Genomic DNA, 21,937 nt, shown 5'->3' with positions numbered 1-21,937 from the left:
CAAATCCACCAAACACACAGGCTGCGCATGTAGTTGCTCCGTGCTCGTAGGTACCTGATCTGAAAACGGTTTGGAGCCCGGTGCTGGAGGCGAAGAGCAATCCTGCATCGGAGAACACCGAGAGGGCATCTTGGCCTCCCCCTCGGGTGCAGCCGATGTCTCCGTGCTCCACCGTGCCCCACATCTGAGAAAACACGGGTTAGGGTTACGGTCTTTGAGGTTTTTGAGCTTGGTATAAAACACCAAACAAAAACACTCAGGGATCAGAACTTGAAGACTTGTTGACTCCATAGTATTTTCAGAAGTATATTTAGGTATTTGAACTCAAACGTGTAATACATATTGCAAAGAAAGTATTACATCTGGAAAAAGCAAATCGAGGAACGAAGATCAGTACGTATAGTCATCTTGGTCCATGCTAAAAACTGTATCATATATTACATTTTGTTTGTTGCAGATGTCATACTTCATTTTGTGACTTTAGGCAGGTTCTACATTTTTCCATGGATGACATACATACATATGTATTGATATTCCATCACTTTTTATAAAGACACACACACACACACACCTTCCCCTGTGTAAGTCTGTCCCTGTTGAGCAGAAACACAGCATTGTCCACGGCTACCAGGTTGACCTTTGCCCCCGGGTCACCTCTGATCTGTAAACTAAAGCTCTTCCCAGGCGTGTAGTCTCGACGTATGCCGTCCACCGGCCCGACATTCAGCTGTAAGAGATAATCAAATAAGTGAAAAACTGAAAAAAAATCACATTTTCTGGATAAATTGTCTTTCAAACAAGATCCGGATTTAAGAGTAAGGTTGGCTTTTCTTATTGTCAACAAAACCCCCCATGTCTCCCAATCATTTCTGATTACCTCACCCTTTTTGTGGGACTCAAACCCATTGATTGAAGCTTAAGACTCAAATCTCAGTATGTCCCAAAACATCAACAGTGAGAGATGGAGGAATTGTAACCATTCTTGTTATTTTGGCCATCTCCATCTTGTTTTTTTTAACAGAATTGACACAAGACATGACATTTTAAAGCAACCAAAATGTTATAATTAACATTCACAAAGTTAAAACACACTGTGAAAGACGAAAACCCTCACAACATCCACACCCAACAACACTGTGAGAGCAACCGGACAATGTCAAGGTAGCCCCGCAATAACTGCGCTTTATGGTGCATTTGTCTCTAAATTGGACATAGTTTACCAAATAGCTATCATGCTGTAAATACAAAGACTTAAAAACTGAGACTAAAATCATGTCAGCAAAAGGTTTACAGAGGTAATAAAACGTTGGAGAAGAAGGGTCATTTTCTCATAGTCTCCCATTCAAGACAAACTTGCAACAAGAGAGGTCGCCCCCTCATTAGATAGAGTGCAGGTAGAGTGAGTTCATGGCAATTATAAAACAAATACAAATACAGAATCATGAAACCAAACACCATAACGATCTTCTGTACCTTCAGTAACACTGGGTACTTGACATCTACTTCACGGCTACTCCTACCTGTCCACCCCATGGATACACCTGGACAATAAACTGGACTGGTTAGCTAACACTGATGCACTCTACAAGAAAGGGCAGAGGCCGCCTCTACTTCATGAGGAGGCTGCTGTCCTTCAATGTCTGTAGCAAGCTCCTCAGGATGTTTTAGCAGTCTGTTGTCTCCAGTATTATGTTTTATGCTGTGGTATGTTGGGGAGGCAGTATTAAGAAGAAGGATGCTGGGCGACTGGGCAGGCTGGTAAAGAAAGCTGGCTCTGTTGCTGGCCTTCAACTGGGGGGTATCACAGCTACTGCGGAGAAAAGGACGCTGAACCGATTGCTTACCATTCTGGACAAGGATTGTCATCCACTGCACAGCACTTTCACAAAGCTGAGGAGCATGATCAGCTCGAGACTAAGGGCACTGTCATGCTCAACGGACAGGCTGGGGAAATCATTTGCACCAAGGGCTATACATCTCTACAACGGGTCACTAAGGGGTAGTCTCCCTCTCCACCACTTCCATTTGCACTGCCACCTATAACAGTGTTTGTTGTCTGACTGTCTATTGGCTATATTAGCCCATATGCACACACCCCTCCCTCCTTCCCCCAACCTTGACTGTGTCCTAACTTTGAACTTATTACATGAATACTGGCTGTAACTTAATACTCTAAGATGTGCGGCTGATTTCTGTGTCTCTCCTACTGTTTATTATTTATTGTATTTTCTATTGTTCATATGTAATGCAGTTTTTTTAGGCTGTAGCCTCGCACTACACCATGGCACACTTTCTCCTTGAGCACCTTACAGTGCACACTGAATCACAGGGTCAGGCCCTGCCACTGCAAGCGTCCTGTGTCTACACTTTTTCTATTTACATTCATGTGGATTTTTATATCATCCTTTTTATGTTGTATGTGCATGTTGTGTGTGTTGTCTATAAGCTACTGGAGACCTTGCATTTCCCTCGGGATCAATAAAGTATCTACCTACCTACCAACCTATCTTTTTGCTGTCACATATGTTTTGCTTATACATTTTCTTAAAATATGTTCTTACAGTCCTTCACATCGTTTGGTAAGGAATTACGGTTTGACACCAAATACAGAGGATGCCTCTTGGTTTTTTTCAGCCTCACAGAGTCACCAGAGCATATTTGCATGTGAGCAGACACATGTAATGAGAGTAAAAACTCCATAAGCTAAGGCGCCTCTGAGACCGAGACGATGACTCACCCCTCCAACGCAGGAATCTGCCACATCCACCCAGATGGAGTCCGGCACCACCTCCTCCCCCCCCTCCCAGGGGATACTGTAGAACGCCACGAAACGGAAAGAGGGCATCATCTCCGGGGTGATGTGAAGTCCGATGCTGGTGATCAGCTGACCTGCCACATCCACGCGTTCAGCAACAATGATTTTTCCTTTATTCAGCACCTAGTGTGTTTGAACAGAAATCAATAACTGTTTTTGACTAAGCTCAATTTGATTTTGCTGCTGATTGTTCTACTTTGACCTCCTGATTTCCAACGTTGGAAATGTACTGTAATGGAATCTGATGTTCTTGTCTCACCATGTAGGTGATGTGTGTGATGTGTTGTCTGTGGGTCGGGTCTGCAACAGTGATGCTCAGCTTCAGGGACAGTCTGTCTCCCACAGACACTGTGTTGCTCCCCGTGGAGATGTACAGGTAGTTCTGGTTACGTCTTATAAAGGCAATGAACGGTTGGACAGTGATCTGTTGTTTGGCCTGCTGCTCTGATCTCAGTCCAGCCTGCACGGTCTCAGCCTGGGAAGCAGAAGGGGAAAAAATGAAGTGTGAGATTTTACTTAAGGTAGCCTTACTGGCTTTGGCTCGGGGGGTTAATAGACATCTACCAATCAGTATCAGAGGTTTGATCCCCAACCAATGAAGTGTCCTTGGGCAAGATACCTAAACTCCAAATTGCTCACGTAGGCATGTCTACAATATTGAAGTATTTACTGCTTTGGATAGACGTGTCAGCTAAATGACAGAAAGAGAACAACGTTCAACGTTAGAAAATACATTTTTAATGCCGAGATACAAAAATAGCAATTTTGTATCTCGGATCAATAACAAGGTTCTCCATTCATACAAATGTCAAAATCATGTCTTTAAAAGATGTATAAAGTAACATAGAGCAATTCAGCCATCTGCAGCTGCACACAACGACTTTCTTTATTATTGATTTATAAGACGACTAGATTGAGATAATGAAAAATCATTTCAAAAGTAGATTGATTATTCCAAAACCAAAAGTATATTTGCCGTCAAAAACAAAACCGGCACATCACTGGTTTCAGTAGAGCAGTTTTCTCTATAGATTAATGATTAATAACCTAAAGATAAGCTGGGTAGAGGCTCATACTCACAGTGATGGTTTGTGCACGTTGTTCTGGAGGCATGTTGACAGTGGCTCTGGCGGTGCCAGAGAACACCGTCAGGGGCGTGTCTAGCAATGTCACTTGGACTATGACGTTTCGGGCTGGAGAACCATCATGATGGCTCACCTGGATCTGAAAAATGTGTGGGAAAATGGACCTCTGTGAGTACCAAGATCGGACCCAAGACTCAAAGGATCCAGATCCAGTTTTAGCAAACTGATCATAAACACAGTAGATGGTCCTTACTGTGAAGTCCAAGGGCAGGCCCGGCTTGAAGTACCTTGGTACGTTTTTGAAGGATATGGCATACGGAGACTCTACAATTTTAATCCCAGTCTTTTCTGCTTCAACCAAATCACTCCCTGTAAAGAGGAAACCCAAGGTCAACAGGACCAATAACCACAGACCTGGATACTTTCAGGAATCCAGACTCAAGTTTCCCCTGTGAGATGTAGACTGTTTATACCATGTTATTCTCTTTCTTTAAGGTCCAGAAGGGAAACTGCAGATGTTGTCTTAAGGCAACGTTGTTCCCTTTGTTTGATTGAGTTCTTGGATTTGGAGAGTTTTAATAACTGGTACTCTTTTGCCAAATTCAGCTGTGGGTTATGGGTGAGTGAATTATACTAATAATACCAATAATTATAATAATAAAGATGAAGGCTGTAGAGTGATGGTGAAGCTTGATGAGGGGATTTGATTTGGCATTGAGTTCAAATACGTTTTTGTCCAGAGCGACAGACTTCTTCTTCAACTGGACTTTTGCCTTTGATCTTTAACTCTAGCTTGTCCCAAATGAACCACCCTTCCGTAAAATGCCCCACAACTCCCAAAAGCATGAGTCACAGGGAAGAGTCAAACATTTTGATGACTCGATTTTGCAACTCACCAAGGTATCGACCTGTTCTGTAAACCTGACATTTGGAAGAATTGAGTCGTCCGTGATCATGGTGCAACAGGAACAAGGCAAACACAACAATAACACTGCACAGCCCATAGCACCTTGGATGGAAAATGTATTAGTGACAGGGTTGACTTTCTGACCTGACTTGGTGAGCACGGAGGCCTTCACATACACAGAGCTGCCCACCAGAGATCTGATGTCGGGGTGGGCTCTCTTTAGCTCCTCCATGCTCAGTTTGACCACTCCTCCGTCCAGCTGCAGGAGAACAGAAAGTATTTCACCAGATATTACTATAACCTTTGATTGCTCCAGAAACAAATTGACCACCTCCAACACCAACGTTAGCCACGTACACAGCTTAGCAGGAATATTGTCTTCATCGAAAATGAATATGTAGTGCATGCATGTGTGTGCCTTTCAGAATGAGTAGCGACTCACATCGACCACTTGCTTCACTGAAGGCAACCTCCTCATCTCTTGGTTGATCTTCACTCCAAACACCACATAGGCCGTGCCCTGGACCGGCTCCCCATACAGGTAACTGAGACACAATCACAACAACAGGAAGTCAACACGTTTCACTTAAAATGTTTGTATATATTCGGGAGGAATATCCCTATGTCTCCATCAGATATCCTAAGGTTCATGTGTATGTTCCTGTGGTTAGTATGAGGAATGAATGCCCTTGCGCTAAAATTGTGACTGACTTCGAAGGTGAGTTAAATTAGGAATGGGTTGAGGAAAAACTAATCAACAATCAGTAGGAGTGTGAGTTGAGGTTCCCTTTAAGGGGCGAGTGTGTTGGACCCACCTGGCCCAGATTTCTACTTCCAGTTCATCGTCATCCAGGTCGAGAGAGGATTTCCTGGGCGTCAGAGTAACATTAAAGGCAGGAAGCACTGAAACACAACACGCCATACAAACAGTGCGTTATACCAAAAAGTCACATTCGGAGTTGGGAAGATGTGATGCCTAATGAAGTTAGCAGGTTTTGAGTTGACCTACCATATTTCTTCACCTGGAACTGGGAGGTGAAGGTGTTCTGCTCCCAGTGGTCAAAGTTTGCAATCACGGTCCACTGTCCTTCACTGCCAAACACAATAATATTTACTTCCATATTTCTTAAAATATTTAATCCACTCAAATCTTCATTGACTGGATTTCGACAAAAACGATTTGTATGATTAGCAATGATCTTACTTCTACTTTGAATTGATTTGGGTCTACTAACCATTTTGTGTGCTTCTTGTTTCATTGAATTGTTTCCTTACTTTTTTACTAATTAATTTCCATTATTTGAAGTTGAAGGGAGGTCATTATAAGCCTTTTGACCTCTGCTAGATTGTATGCAGTCCTGTGTGTGCACTAATTAAATGATTAAAACACAAGTAGGTTTCATACAATGTTGGGCAGCAAAAATCAATTAACCAATTAAATAATCTACTATCGTTTGTATTGTATGTGAAGCTTGATAACTGTCAAATGAAAATACATTTAAAGGAAGACCTTAGGAGTTAAAAGATGAACCCTGCTGTTACATTCAGCGTCAAATTGAGTTGTTTTAAAGTTTGGAAATCTAGGAAAAATACTTAAAATAATTTGTTTGTATTAAACCTCTTCTGCCTTAATAAGTGCAATTAACATTAAAAATGAAAATGGTTCATGTCATGTATTTGCAACGTATTTGTATCACAGAGATTGTATTTGGGTCAATCTGACCCGGCAGTGAAAGTGGAGGCTAAAAGGGGTCAGAAGTGCAAATGTGATACATATTATTTTACACACACACACACACACACACACACACACACACACACACACACACACACACACACACACACACACACACACACACACACACACACACACACACACACACACACACACACACACACACACACACACACAGGAGGACAGAGTGATGTACAGAGTACAACACTACAATTTCCACCATCGTATTAGTCCACTGGACCCGAACATCCTGTATGTAATGTAAACGTGTAGGAGGGGTGTACTACGTGTGGTCATTGAAAATGTGTAATGATATTTATTCTTCGTAGTAAATGAGCCAAGGCCATTGAGTCTGAGTTTGAAAAAATAATTAATTGTATCGTTTTTTGCTTGAGAAAAAACTAAACAGCTCCCACAGACCCGAACACCATAATTCGACCCTGAACAGAAGAGGTGTCTCATCTCTATTTAAAAAAAGATTGATAATTTAAAAAATCATTTCAAACGTTTTGTGTTACGCAAAACTAATGTATTTATATCATGTACAATGTACAGAAACATGTGTTTGAATGTGTATTTTTTTGTGAGCAACGAGTGAATCTCCTAATGGAACCATGATCTGTGAGAGGTGAAAAACACAATCGCACTAAATATTGATTGAATTGATGGTAATAAGAGGTACCAACAATGTACAAACTAAAACATCAGGATGTTGGGGTTTCTGACCATTTCTGAGTAATTAAACATGCACTGGGTCACATTGACCCAGGAATATTTTGGCGGTTACAGAAAAACGAATATAGGGTTAAATAATGATGTGATTTTTACTTGACAATTTCAGAGAGAGGAAAAGTGTCAGCAAAAACGCCATCAACAGCTCGGACCCTGGAGACCTGTTTAACCACCACACCGTCGGGATTCTGCAAAACAAATACACACACACACACACACACACACACACACACACACACACACACACACACACACACACACACACACACACACACACACACACAGTGAACAGTCAACAGTCTCATTCATATAGAATAAGACGATATTGCTAAAGTATCAAACCCAACTCCAGGGCTGCGAAATTGATCATTTTCACAATCGATTAATCTAGTAAGCTTTTAGTTTATAAATTAGGGGGAAAATGCACCTTAACACAAAAAGGTAATGTGTTCAAAAGTTCTTGTGTTGTTTTGTTTACCTTAATATCTATTGTGACGGAGCTGTTGAAAGCCTTAAAAGTTGGCGAGGACGTGAACACTCTGAATCGAACTGGAGACAAAAATCACCCAAAATAAAGTTTTCATTATTTGTACACAAGTCTAATATTAGCATTGTCAATATTACTGATACTTATACATCTACTACTATTACAAGTACTAATACCACTATCAACATACGAAGAACTGGGTTCAACGTTTGCTGGAAAGACAAAATTATTTTATCGCTAATTCTGCTTCTCTCAAACGCATGAAATTACGTTGCGGGTACGTTAGGATAGACTTTGTGTTTGGATTGTTTTCTCCAGCTCTCACCAGTATCTCCAGGTTTATAGATGGGTTTGTCCGTCTGGATGAAGATGTATCCAGAGTGAAAGGACACCATCAGTATCTTCTCCATCGAGTGGTAGTCCCCAAACCCCACCTTCAGATACACAAACTTGTTCTTCTTTTCTCCACGGTTCAAGCGATCCGAGGGAAGCTGGGGGAGAATTAGATTTACCCAGTTATTGTTGTATTTCCTTCCGTGTTGCTGTGCAAATGTACAGTGGAGGAAATAAGTATATTATTTTACGATACATGGCCCCCTCCAGCATCCCCTCGATGCAGCGAACCGCCCTGTCCCCTTAGCAGAGAAACCCCCCCAATGTTTCCTCCGCCATGCTTGACGCTGGGGTTGGTGTTCTCCGGGTCATAGCCAGCATTTCTCTTCCTCCAAACACGACATGTGGCGTTGATGCCAGAGATCTGGATGTTGGTCTCATCTGACCACATCACCTTCTCATAAGCCTTCTCTGAATCCTTCAGAGGATCCCTGGCAGACTTCAGACGGCCTGTACATGTGCCTGCTTGAGCGGGGGCCCTCGCAGCGCTGCAGGATTTGAATCCATTACAGCGCAGTGTGTTACCAATAGTTTCTTGGTGGCTGTGGTCCCAGCTGCCTTCAGATCATTAACCAGTCCCTCCTGTGTAGTTCTTGGCTGACCCCTCACCTTTCTCATGATCATTGATGCCCCAAGAGGCCAGATCTTAGATGTGGAGCCCCAGATTGAGGGCGACTGATGGTGATTTTGTGCTTCTTCCATCTTCTAATAATCAAACCAGTTGTCTCTTTCTCACCAAGCTGCTTGCTGGTGGTCTTGTCTTCTATTCCAGTCTTGTGCAGGTCTACAATCTTGACCATGATGTCCTTAGATATTAGTTCCACCATGATCACAAGACCTGTCTCTGGTCTTGCCCTCGGGGGAGAGGTTGTAATCTGATTTATTGAATGTGGACAGGAGTCTTTCTTAAAGCGAGAGGACTTATTTAACCGCTCACTGGGAGCCAGAATCCTTGTTGGTTGCAAGCGGAGGAAATACTTATATTTTGTCTCTCACTGTTAAAATAATACAGTCATTTATTTTGAACGGTAAATTAATTAAATTGGCAGGGGATCAAATACTTATTTCCTCCACTGTATGTACTTTTGTTACATGTATGCATGAGTTCGCTTTTCTAAGTATAGGTGGTTAAGACAAAAGATATTTAGCCAATTTACACTCCTGTCTTTTTAAAGTCTACCTTTTGATTATTTCTCACCTGAAGAGTTTTGAGAGAGTGGAATCCATTTTCCAGATTCAGTGTGACGGAGTCCTGCAGGAGCGTGGTGGTCTTCATGAAGTCCACGATGGAGATGGAGGCGGTGACGGGGGTGGACAGACCTTCTACCTGGAGGAAGATGTTCTCCTGGCTGTCTGTCCTCAGAATGTCTGGAGCCAGCACCGTAAACCTGCAGGAGAACATTCATTAACGAGGCCCTTTTATCCTGCAGAAGTTGTTCAAATGTAACCCAGTGACACGCTGTCATATGGCAACCGTACCTTGGCGCAGAACTGACTGGTAACCTTAGCATTGCTTTCCTGCAAAAAAACCAAAATATATATTAAATGTCATTCATGACACAGTTCTGCGTGGTATCCAAACAAGGAAAGGTAGTAACTTTGTAGTAAAAAGCAGGAATTTATTTATGTTCTTGTCAAACATGGTGGATCTTATTATGTATATACCACTGACTGGGCTTAACCTTGAAAATATTTTGGGTTTTACTGGAGAAAGAGTATTTTTAGAGCTGTCCCACTTTTAAAATGTTCATTAATTAATGTCTTAATTGTGTTTGTAATTGATTTCCATTGATAGAGTTTAATTAAACACGTTTCTCTTCTAAATTAAAACAGTGTTATCCTACATGTTGTTTTCAGTTTGAGTCCAGCTTTAGTTACTTACTCGTTGAGTTCCCAGAATGTGTCCATAGGTTTAAATCTGGTGAGCAGTTTCAGAAATAATAAGTTGTCAGACACAGAGGTTAAAGCTAGACATGTGATCTTTGAGCAAACACGTACCTGTCCCTCCAGCTGTGTTCGTGGAAAGGAGAGACCCATTAGTTGACTCGGAAAAATAACACTCAGTTACTTATGGAAACCCTTAATATGCTGAAATGGTATCATGCATCAAGTATCTGCATTTGGTCCACATTAACCAACTACAAAACTCAAATACTCTCATATGTATATAACCATAGTAATATAATACTATGAAGTTTCAATGTTGCATAACAAGTACTTTTACTGTTGATACTTGAAGTACAAAATATTTAACAGAAGTAAAAGTTCTGAGTACTTGTTCTTCGAGACGTACCTTCCTCGACTACCTCCATTTTGTCCGTTGGAGCTGCAGAGAAGCAAGAGAAATATAAAGTTAGGAAGCGTCCAACGAGCCATGTTGACCGACTGGAAGCCACCAGTGGACTGTGACCACAGACAGACGGTAGCATGCTTTAAACACCCCCCACAGCCCCCCTCCCCCCCCCCCCCCACACACACACACACACAACTCCTTAATGTGGCCTTAATCCTCTTCTTTTAAAAATTCACACTTTTGTCTCCCAAATTTGGATTTTCTTTGACCATGATCATAAAATATCTGACTTTTTTTATTAATTCCAGATTCTTTTTCTACATTTTTTTCCTATAAAATCTATTTTTCAAATTTCTGCCTATTTTTCAAATTTCTGCCTATTTTTCCAAATTTCGGCTTTTTTGAATTTCCAACTATCCCCAAATTTTCCCACCAAAAATCCTCTCTTTAAAATTGAGTTGTCCTAACCCTCCTGTCGTGTTCGGAATAAATCTGACTGATTTATTTTTTATAACTTTTAAAAATGTTGAATTCTTTTTTTTTTATTATCACCTTTTTCAATTCTGCATTTCTTTTCTAATTTCTGCCTTTTTTTCCAAATTTCGACTTTTTTGATTCTCTGACTATTTCTTCAAAATGATCACCTTTCTCCTAAAATATCAGACTTTCACATTTCAGATTTTTTTCCTAAATGTTCGACTGTTTTCTCATTATTTGAACTTCTTCTGCTTGTGGCCTTCATCATCTCCTTTTAGAAATTCACACTTTTTGTGTCCCAATTGTTGTACCGTTCTGTTTTTCTTTTCTCCACATTGCAACTTTATTGAATTTCAAACTACTTTTTCAAAATGATCACTTTTCTCCTTAAATTTCTAAACGTTGACTTTTAAACATGTCCGATATTCTTTTCAAAATCATCACTTTTTCCCCAAAAAATGACCTTTAATCTTTTTTAAATGACTTTTCAACTTTTTGACTTTTAAAAATGTCCCACTACTTTCTCATTACTCTGACTTCTTGAGGGTGTGCTGTTTGTTTTCCTTAGTTAGTAATTAAAACATAGCTCTGAGTTTAGGAGTCCTCCTTATGTTATATATTTCTTGGTTTCACACTGCACCCATCTGTTGTTTGAGCGCTTGTTTCCTTTTCATCTGAGTTTGTCATTAAATCAACTTCATTGTACCTCTGGTTTATGTTCCTCCCCTTCCCCAAAAGAGCTGGGACATAACAATCGAAACAAAAACCCAGAATTTCACACCCAGTGTTTTTCATTTGTTTGTACAAGGTGCCTCACAGTTTTATCATCGGATCAATGAACATGAGAATCGAAATAACCAGATACTTCAGGCAGGATCTGCCAAGAGACCTTTATTTACAGGTCAGAGACATTTGAAGGGACACATTAAACCCATGTGGAAGCCCCGCTGTCATCATAGAACACATTTATGAAAAGGACAGTCCCAAAATGAGTTGGATTTAATCGACGATGTGTTAAATAATCATAATTTTTCCATAAAGAATCAAACAAAAGCACCTCTTTATATCAGATATGCATTTCCCAAATTAGGTTATTCAGCATGAAAAACAACATTGCAAAAATAAATAACCGTCTGAAGAAATACCAAAACCAACAACTAGGAAACGTCTCAGCTAAGAGGGGGCAGCCCTATTACTGACAAAGCATTCTGCAGACCATCAAGCCTGAATTTAAATCCAAAATCACACATTTTGGATTAGAAAACTATCATTTTTCCATTGTGAAACAAGGTGATCTGACCAGAGATTAGTCAGACTCCAGATGATAGACACTGTCTCTGCATTCACTCAATAAAATCTCCCCTTTAGCTCATCCTTCAGCCTCATGAGTCTGAGTCTGAGTCGCTGTAGTCTGCCATAATGGATGTGAGCGCTCCTAAACTCCTGCCCCGTTCCTTCTCCTTCCCAGAATCCTTTGCGTTTGTCAGTCCTTCCTCTGTGATGTCGACACAGTGTCTTTCTGGAGCCATTAGTCCCGGTTGCATCCCGACAGCTTTCTGTTGGCGTTTCCTCTCCTTCACACACGGTGATGATTTCAGGGTTTGAGTTCCTGCGGGTGGCGGTGGCGCAGGGTTCATTTCTGGGCCCCGGTCCTCCGGAGCGCCTGCGGATCAGGGCGCTGTGCGAGGAGCTCAGGGCTTTGGCCACCGCCGCCTCCTTCCCCTGCAGACCCAGCTTAAGGAGCAGACTGCCTGCGGGACTTGCTGGTGAAGGTGACGGGGAGTTGAACCACGAGCGAGAAGAGATCTCCTTCCGCTTGCTGTGCTGCTTGTCGTCATAGGCTGAGGAGGGAGAGGAGAGACAGAGGACGAGATTAAAATTCATACTTTATATTTAATATTTTAGTGATTAGAAAAGAGAGTTTGTATTGTTATCCAGTACAGAAGATACCAGTCACCTCAAAATAATGGAAAAATACTCGTTAAGATCAGTTACTGCCTTCTTTAATTAAACGGGCCCTATTCTGCTCCTGTTCAGGTTCATGTTTGTCTTTGGGCCTCTACTTTGACAGGTCTCCTTGCTTTAAAGGTCTCATATTCTGCTCTTTTATGGCATATATTATACGTCTCAAATATATATATAAAAAACATGTCTCTGACGTGTTTTGCTCAAAATACCAAACAGGTCATTGATTTTAGCGTGTCCCTATCCCTCTGTTTCAGCCCCGTTTTCTAAAGTGCTGATTCTGTGAGTGTCACTTTAAATTTGAGCTGCGCTGACGCTGGCCACGCCCCTTTGGAGCGTCATGATCTCTCCTCTGAAGAGAGAACTTTCTTCAGCTAAACACTGCCGTGATTAAACCCCATATTATGTTCCAAACTACATCCAGCATTATTCCTGAAACACTACAACAGAGACATTATAGTATACACAACGACTCTAAGTCCCTCCTGCAGACATCCTGCACAGAGGTGCTGCGGAGGGGATTCAGCTTGCCGACTGTATACGGGGGACGATAGGTTGGCACAATGTTAAGCCAGCTCACATTTCCGATATGACATCATAACTGAAGCAAATCTGGATCAGCTCGTTTGTTCACCCCCGTTTTTAGAGATGTGGGTAAGGAGGAAAAGAGAGAGGGTTGTATTTTCTGACACTTTGTGGGTCTCCTTACACACCGGGGACACAAGTTTATGTATAATAGACAGCAAGAAGTGCATTTTGCATAATAAGGGACATTTAAAGTTCAAAACGTGCTTTATTTTTTGCCGGAAGCAAAGAAAGGACACCGGGAACTCCTTCAGGAAGGAATTGTTAGCCTTTGAAGAGCGTTTACATGCACGCAGAACAATACTACAGGAATAGGGCCTCTTTGAAAGACGTGTTGTTGTTGCTGCCCTGGTTTCTTAGGAACTGCAGTGCTAAACTGCGATTGCTGTCGCCATACAACACAAGATAGAAATCCTTCAAAATGTGTGTTAAAAAAAGTTAAAAGAAATATACTAATTGTGCTTATGTATGTTGATACTGGTTTGTCACGAATGCACCAAAGTATAACTGGGAAATATGCAGCAAGTAAACTGAGACGTTTCATGAGCAGCAGTGATCATTCACCCTGTGTGAATCTTTCAGAGACTGCCCGTAAGAGTGTGTTAGATCCTGCCATGTGTTTGATAAAGTGTGTAAGTGTAGAGTCTGTATGAGTTCCTCACAGTCGGGGGCCTGGTATGTGAGCAGCGCTGCCAGTTTCTTGTCCTCGTCCTTCTCCGGCAGCAGGGGGAATGGACAGGTTGGTCCTCAGCCTCACCATGTTGTCCTTCTCCTCCTGCTCAGCCCGGACTTTCTTCTCCGTCTGTGGAGACATCAGTTTGGTGACAATATAATAATGTCTATACACTTCAAAGAGGTATTTTATAACATCTTCAGCCTTTACCAAATAGCATGCTTCCTGCTCTTTGACTTCATTATCATTTCAGTGATGTATTGTGCAGCCCCAGCAGCAGACGTGTTTCTCTTACCCTGAACTTCCTGCGGAGGGAGCTGTTGAGCTGGAAGTCGTCCTTCTTGCTGGCCTGGTAGTCCTGGATCTCGGACAGAGACGGCAGAGCCTTTTTCAGCTTCTCCCTGTCCTTCCCGCCGTGGTCCAGTTTGAACATGGCATCCGTCTCCAGTTTCTCCTTCTCCTGGTGCTCTGTACGGACACACAGCGTGGATGAGGAACAACAAACAAGCATGCAAAAGAAAGGAGGATACATTTATAATATCTATAAAATAAAAGCCCCGATGCAGTGAAGAGATGGCTGTACATCTGTGGATGTTATGGCGCTGATTTCCAGCGTTAATCACACCAGGAAGAAACCCGGTAGTGAAGTAAGCAGGCCACACAGCTTTTGATAGATAACAAGGGTTTGTTATCGTTTGACTTTCAATGATTGTGGTTCTTAAGAGCGCCAATGTGTGTGTTGAGGAACTGGTAAGTCAAGCAGATATTCTCTTGGGAGGTACCAGGCATTTTGTATTTGTTTCTTACTAGGCAAGGTCTCTGCGCCCTCAAACCAAAGATGTGAATATGAAGATGGGGGCAGATGTCAGGTCAGACGGCAGAGACAGCTTTGTTTTTACGGAGAATAAATAGGGGATGGATGTCCGGTGGGTCTGCCGGTGGACGAGTGGCAGGCAGCAGGCTGACACTGAAACTGAGATTTCTGATCCTTTCTTTCACTCTTCTTTTTTCTGGAGAGGAAGTAAGAACAGAGCTCTGGATCTATTTGTTGTTTGAGGTGCAATATATGACTCAGCAGCTTTAAGACGTGAAGACACTATTATTTTCCACTTCGCTCTGAGGCAGGATTTACACCGGGAAGTGGGCGGGGCTTAATTTAGACCGGAAGTGACGTTAGCGCCTCAAGCTATATTTATTCTACAAAAACGGATAGGATTCTAACTTCAGTTCCCAGCCCTGTCGATAAGAATCATAAACCCGTTACCTGTGGTGATGATCTGCTCGTTCTCTGCCATGTCCCAGCGTTCCTCCTTCCTGCTCCCCCCCGTTACGATCACATAGTCGCAGGTCGCCGGATCCGTCTGCATCTCGATGTAGTTCACACACAGGTGGCACTTCATCCGAAACCTGGTTGAAAACAGACAGTCTTAATCATTCAGCTGTAAATCTCTTCCCCAGAGAGGCTCGTGATCAGGTGTTTCAGGAGGTATTGAGAGGGAGGTGAGCTGTGTTTACCGGTAGATTGGCGTGGTGTAGTAGTTCCCCACTTTTTTCTTCTCAGCGTTGTAACGGACCCCTGTACAGAGCAGGACATCAGTGTCATTGTAAGGAAAAGCCACCGTGAGACTCATAGACTAACAAAGTTTTTCTTCAGACTCACCCATGCCGATGTGATTTTTGCAGCCATCACACCAGATGTTATAGGGCATCTCAAACCTTGAAGGGACCAAAACAACAGACGTTTAAGTTCAAATAAATCTGTTTTGGGTCTCGTTTGTTTATCTTTCATTATGGTTATTTAAACCGTGGAACTTAATTGCAATTGCATTTATTTATCAGTCAAATGAGGCGTGCAAACTCACTTATTTGTGGCAGTAAAACACATTACATACTAGAAGAGAGCTTCTTTTGCAAATACAAATATGTATTTTTTTGATAACTTACAAAGCTACTACATTTAACATATATTGAAAACATGCGAGTTACTGTTTTGCAAATAATTCTCATTTATAATATCCAGCTCATTTCTGTAATATGTGTACACTAACCTGATAATGAGGATGCCCTGGGACAGCTTCCTGGCCCTCTCCCGCAGAGCGTGGGTTTTATGGTAGCCATTGAGGGATCCATGCTGAGGACAAAGAATAAAGTCAGTATATCTACACCACACACACACACACACACACACACACACACACATTACACACCTTGACTGGATCAAAGTCCGGAGGGTAGTAATGGTTTTGTCCTTTTCGTTCACCCTGTCAAGAGAACAGTACAGGATACTCCGTTAGTGAAGAGGACAACTTCATATATCATTGTGAGTGTTTCTATCCCTTCATGTCTTACCATAGTGACAGCTGGATCTCCACACCAGGTATGGATTCACCCTTTTTTTCACCGGATAAGAAAGTAAGTCAGGTAAGGTTACCTCCTAATTGAAAAAAACTCATAAATATGATAAGTTAAACTAGCAAAAAACAGGGTCATTTAAACAATATATGTATAATATGGATCTGAGCTAAAGCCCCCCCAACTAGTGTTACGTTAGATATATTTTAACCTAAACCACTTCAAACCCAACATCCCAGTTAATGTTGGTAGCAGTGGTGGAAAGAGGAAAATGGTGTACTTTTACTCCACTACATGTATTTATCGCCTTTAGTTGCTAGGCAGATTAGGATTAATGATGGTAAATATAATCAGCCCTTAACTCAGACTGTAGTTCACCTGCAGTAAATCCAGCAGCTACCCTGCAGTATACAGAGCCATTCAGAACTAGCTGCACCTTTACCAGCTCTGAGAACACTTTAATGATCAATCATTATAAAACATATCAGAGATATTATTCTGAAATGGACCAATCAGACAATGACTACTTTTACTGTCACTACTTTAAGTACATTTAGAGGAGAGTACTTTCTACTTTCACTGGAGGAACATTTAGAATACTTTTACTGTGACAGAGTATTCCTACACTCTGGTACTTCTACTTTACTCAAGTACAAGATCTGAGTACTTCTACTTTACTCAAGTACAAGATCTGAGTACTTCTACTTTACTCAAGTACAAGATCTGAGTACTTCTACTTTACTCAATTACAAGACCTGAGTACTTCTACTTTACTCAAGAACAAGATCTGAGTACTTCTACTTTACTCAAGTACAAGATCTGAGTACTTCTACTTTTACTTAAAGATCTGGGTACTTCTATCACCTCTGTATTTGAGTTATGTCACTCCTAATAACACTTACTTAATTACCATTCTCCATGCAGTACTTCTACTTGAAATACTCTGTAAAGAATCTGAACACCTCCACATGTTGTAAGGTATGTAAACAAAGTGTAAACAACCGCTACAACAACACATGTAATAGGCTGTCAGTTGGCCTATTAACACTTACTATATTGTGGAAATGTGATTAAGGTTTATTGAATATGGAATTATATACAAGATAGAGTCAATGACGATTTTAAAAGTGCCAGATGTGTTCATGGAGCTAGCATGCTATGCTAACATTAGCAATAGCTAGCTTTCTATGTAAGGTGAGCGTCTTCTCCGTCAACAATAGACCCACATTGTAGCTTCATTACAACGGCAAGCCAAGCACTAAGTAGCACGGTTCTTAAAAGTGCTGCTGTCATGTTTACCCTACAGTAGAAACCTTTAAAAGCACTTACAAATTATCTCGTAGCCGCACAAACAAACATCGACGTGATAGACCGATGGGGAACGTAATACGTAGCTTCCGGTTTCGGAAGTGACGTCACGTTGCAGTGGGTTGTAGGAAGTAGCGGTGTCAAAGCGGACAACGTGGTCGGTGGAGCGTCACGGTATTTTTAGTCTAATAGCTGTCATTTGTGGCAGAAATGGCGAGTAAACCGGAGCCGCTGAAACGGTACATCTGCTCTGTGTCCGGCTGCGTGGCGGCCTACAACAAGCAGTGGAAACTGGACGCTCACCTCTGTAAACACACCGGAGTGAAGCCGCACACATGTGAGCACGACGGCTGCGGGAAGTCCTTCTGCAGCACCTATCACCTGACCCGGCATGAGCTCACACACACAGGGTCAAAGCCCTTTCAATGCACTGAGGACGACTGCAAGGAGGCCTTCACCACCAATGCAAACCGAGCCAGACACATGAGCAGAGTCCACACTCAGGGGCATAAGAAGTATGTGTGCAAATATGAAGGCTGTGGGCTGGAGTTCAAGAAGAAAGAGCAGCTCAAGTCCCACATGTGTGAGCAGCACACCTTGTTACCCCCTTACAAGTGCACTCATGAAGGCTGTGAGATGAGGTTCACCGTGCCCAGTAAGCTGAAGCGACATGAGAAGGTGCATCAAGGTTACCCCTGCAAGGAGGAGGGCTGCAGCTTCACAGGGAAGACCTGGACAGAGTACCTGAAGCACAGGAAGGAGCAACACAGGCCCATATTCAAATGTGAACAGTGCAACAAGGTGTTCAGGGACTCCTGGTTCCTGCAGCAGCATCAGTATGTGCACTCTGAGACACGGGTGGTCCTCAAATGTCCCCGGGATGACTGCGACAGATCCTTCACTAAGATCTTCAACCTGCAGAGCCACATCAGCTCCTTCCACGAGGAGGAGAGACCCTTCACCTGTCCCCACGCAGGCTGCGGGAAAACCTTCGCCATGAAGCAGAGCCTGCAGCGCCACAGCATCGCCCACGACCCGCAGAGGAAGAAGATCCAGAGGCAGCAAGCTAAGAGATCCCTCGCCTCCAGGTTAAGCGGTTTGAGTGACACGAAGAGGGTGGTCTACAGGAAGCACAGGAAGCCTGCACAGAATAAGACTGATCCACCCGGTCCTGTGGAGCTGGTGTCTCTGCTGCAGGACACGTCCCTGCTGTGCAGCCCTGCTGTGGACACACAAGGACTCACTGATGCCCTGGCGTCACCTCTGACTGTGTAGACTCAGATACAGGGAGAGAAGTTATTATGCATGATCATTGGACCTGGTTGTTGGAGTGTTTGTGCACAGGAGTTGCGTATCTTGGACACGGTTATGTATGCTATGTCCTATATATATAATATGTTGCATTGTTGGAGGAGCTCGGGACTTAGTTTCCATTGCCATAACTACACTGTAGCCGCTGTGCACATGACAATAAAACCCTTAAATCTTGAATCTTGAGAATCTAAAAAAAACAAAGGAAATGTTTATGTAATTTATATCTCAGAAAATATTTTGTCTATTGCTTGTTAAATACCAGTCACAATTATGTATTAGAACGTGTCAGAAATGATGACTTACTTTGCACAAAGACAAGGTTTGTTTGAATAAAACCTGCTGAGTGTATGTTGAGTGTGTGTAGTATTTTAAAATAAGGAAGGGCTTAATGCGGAATCCTGTCTGAGAGCCTGTTGTAAGGGTTGCGGGGAGAAATACATATTTTAACTTATGTTCTGGTTGTTAATCCATCAAAATGTGGCTATTTAAAAGTGATAGTGTAACCTGACATGTGATTATGTGAGCGGGTATGTGATTACCCGCTCTACCTCCTGACGTCCGACAGGCCACATGTTTAAAAATGTTCGATAATGACCTTTTATTGATTAGGATGATAGTAAAAAACAATCTGAACATACCGTATCTGTGAGTTACATTATACTGTGATCACATTTTTGACACTCAAAAGGAATCCCCGTGTGTGAAACATCCTGTGCTGTAGTGTCATTACTACACTAAAATGTAAAACTTTATACACAGTACCATTTTCCAGCTTTTTTTATTCGTCATTTCTCTCAGTTTTTCTCCTATGAAACTTATTTAAGCTGCAAATATTAAGCTTTTTGTTTTCTTGGTTTCGGCTACACCCCTTGAATCTTTTCTGGAATAGTTGGACCACACAGTAAACAATTGTGTATCAATTACTCACCCTGTGAAACCAGGAATTCTGGAAGAAATGTGACATTTAACTTGAATTGGTTATGTTTATATAAATGTTTGTACTCCTTTTACAGTTTATTGAAAGTGTCTCACCTAATACTTATGCCTATAGGAATATCTTTGGTTAATGTTTGTATTCCACGTTATTGTTTTAACGTCTTATCGTTATATAAATATGTTAATTCTATTTTTATTTCATTGTAAAATTAATAAAACCCAATATCGCCCAGGATAAAAAAAGGTTTCTAATTCCAAAAACAAACAAAATAAATCTTTGCAGCAGTGGCTCAGTCAGTAGGGGCTTGGACTGGGAATCGTAGGGTCGCCGGTTCAAGTCCCCGAACAGACTTGAAATATGGAAAGTGGACTGCTACTTGGAGAGGTCCCAGTTCACCTCCTAGGCCCTGCTGTGGTGCCCTTGAGCAAGGCACCGGACACCTCATTGCTCCCCGGGCGCTGCACAATAGCTGCCCTCTTGCTCCTAGTACTAGGATGGGTTAAATGCAGAGGACCAATTTCACTGTGTGTGCTCTGCTGTGTGCATGTATGTGACAATAAAGAGGGTTTCATCCTCCGATTCTATTCTATCTATCTTTATGTTTTTATTTTACAATCAATATTTGTGTTTTGTGTTGATCTTGTATTTATTATCTTATTATCTAACTGTCAAGACCTTATTTTAAATATATATTTTGAATTGAATCGGGACCCAAAGAATTGAATTGAATCGTGAGTTACCAAAATGTTGCCTATATCTTCCAAATGAATGTGATCATGGCTGATCATGTATCTGATGTCCCTGAGATGCACCCCCACAGCAGGGTGTGTGTTGTCGGTGAAATCACCTGCTGCTCGCAGCGGCTGGAAAAAAAGGCTGCAGGTTCTCGTGCCTCGATGACAAACTGTGGAGCGTCTCTACAGATTTACGGCGTAAACAGGAGCGTCTCCGTGCGAGGCTGAGATTCCGAGGCTAAATCCTCTCGGAATATTTCCCGTTACTGGAAGGCTGCTCCCCACATTCCTGCCCTGCAGCTCAGACGAGCCCTATAAGGACCGGCTGTCTGACCAGGTCACCCGGGAATGCACAGCAGACCTCATCCAATTAGCATTCATACATCTAATTGTAAAGCACTGAAGTCACCAGAGTCAAAGCTTAACGTGGAGACGCAGCGTTTAGTTTTTATGCTGCATATTTCTGGAAACATCTACAAGAAATCTGACTACATCTTAATGTTTTAAGGTTTTTAAATGATGGTATTAAAGATGACATATTCTGCTCATCTTCAGGTTTCATAGCATCTCTCCTGGGACATGTCTCCATGCTTTAATGTTCAGAAAGCTCTTTATGTTTCTCATACTGCCTGTGCTGCAGCACCTATTTTCACCCTCTGTCTGAAACCAGAGCCCAGTCTGCTCTGATTGGTTAGCTCTGCTGTGATAGGTCAACCGCTTAGAGATGTCCCGTCCCCCCGTCCCCCCCTTAGCCTCATGTACAATGTGTTGGAGCTCTAGCCAATAGAGGTGTGAATGTAACTTTGGGATTGTAGCCTTTGCGAATCATTTACATGCACTAAAACACTCTACAGGAGAGGGAAAACCCCCAAAAGCATAACAGGGCCTCGATAAAAGATGCTTTTTGTACTGCACTTTGAATTTCCTCTTGTTGAATTATATAAATGCTCCCTTCCTTCCCTTATATGATCTCCTGTAATCATTTCCTCTTTTAAGACATGCATGGATATTCAACGAACAAAATTGGAGTTTCTCATGTCGGAGAAATGCTCGGATTCGTCCTGATTTAACCGCCAGAATTACACTTTGATAATTGTAAGCTCCTCACCATTTAGGATTAAAGTCATCACTCATCTCATTGAGAA

At 42.1% G+C, this 21,937-nt stretch overlaps 3 protein-coding genes across 3 annotated transcripts in view; 1 reads left to right on the top strand and 2 right to left on the bottom strand.

The window, feature by feature from the left end:
- The window catches only part of LOC134864554 (complement C3-like), a 30,076-nt gene extending 20,001 nt beyond the window's left edge, over positions 1-10,075 (bottom strand). The window contains 16 exon segments of the mRNA XM_063883621.1: positions 55-184; positions 572-727; positions 2,738-2,938; positions 3,075-3,290; positions 3,896-4,039; positions 4,154-4,269; positions 4,952-5,066; positions 5,250-5,352; positions 5,623-5,710; positions 5,817-5,899; positions 7,371-7,462; positions 7,753-7,823; positions 8,087-8,252; positions 9,353-9,542; positions 9,634-9,672; positions 10,037-10,075. Of these exon segments, the coding sequence (XP_063739691.1) occupies positions 55-184; positions 572-727; positions 2,738-2,938; positions 3,075-3,290; positions 3,896-4,039; positions 4,154-4,269; positions 4,952-5,066; positions 5,250-5,352; positions 5,623-5,710; positions 5,817-5,899; positions 7,371-7,462; positions 7,753-7,823; positions 8,087-8,252; positions 9,353-9,542; positions 9,634-9,672; positions 10,037-10,062 (1,936 nt within the window). The 5' untranslated portion in view covers positions 10,063-10,075.
- Positions 10,076-11,800: 1,725 nt separating this feature from the next.
- yju2b (YJU2 splicing factor homolog B) lies at positions 11,801-18,125 on the bottom strand. The gene is given in 12 exon segments (XM_063884011.1): positions 11,801-12,492; positions 12,494-12,765; positions 14,137-14,203; positions 14,205-14,276; positions 14,443-14,615; positions 15,412-15,554; positions 15,663-15,723; positions 15,808-15,863; positions 16,196-16,278; positions 16,355-16,408; positions 16,497-16,537; positions 17,829-18,125. Coding segments are annotated over 11 exon segments (1,170 nt in total). The 5' UTR covers positions 16,500-16,537; positions 17,829-18,125; the 3' UTR covers positions 11,801-12,306.
- Positions 17,870-20,332, top strand: gtf3aa (general transcription factor IIIAa). The gene has a single exon (XM_063884012.1). It carries the CDS (start codon positions 18,018-18,020, stop codon positions 19,080-19,082), a length of 1,065 nt encoding a protein of 354 aa, XP_063740082.1. The 5' UTR covers positions 17,870-18,017; the 3' UTR covers positions 19,083-20,332.
- Positions 20,333-21,937: the final 1,605 nt, after the last annotated feature.

Source organism: Eleginops maclovinus, chromosome 5 (genome assembly GCF_036324505.1).
Source record: "Eleginops maclovinus isolate JMC-PN-2008 ecotype Puerto Natales chromosome 5, JC_Emac_rtc_rv5, whole genome shotgun sequence".
In the NCBI taxonomy this organism is placed as follows: Eukaryota; Metazoa; Chordata; class Actinopteri; order Perciformes; family Eleginopidae; genus Eleginops; species Eleginops maclovinus.
The sequence above is the reverse complement of the archived record's forward strand: the minus strand, read 5'-3'. Positions and strand labels throughout refer to the sequence as shown.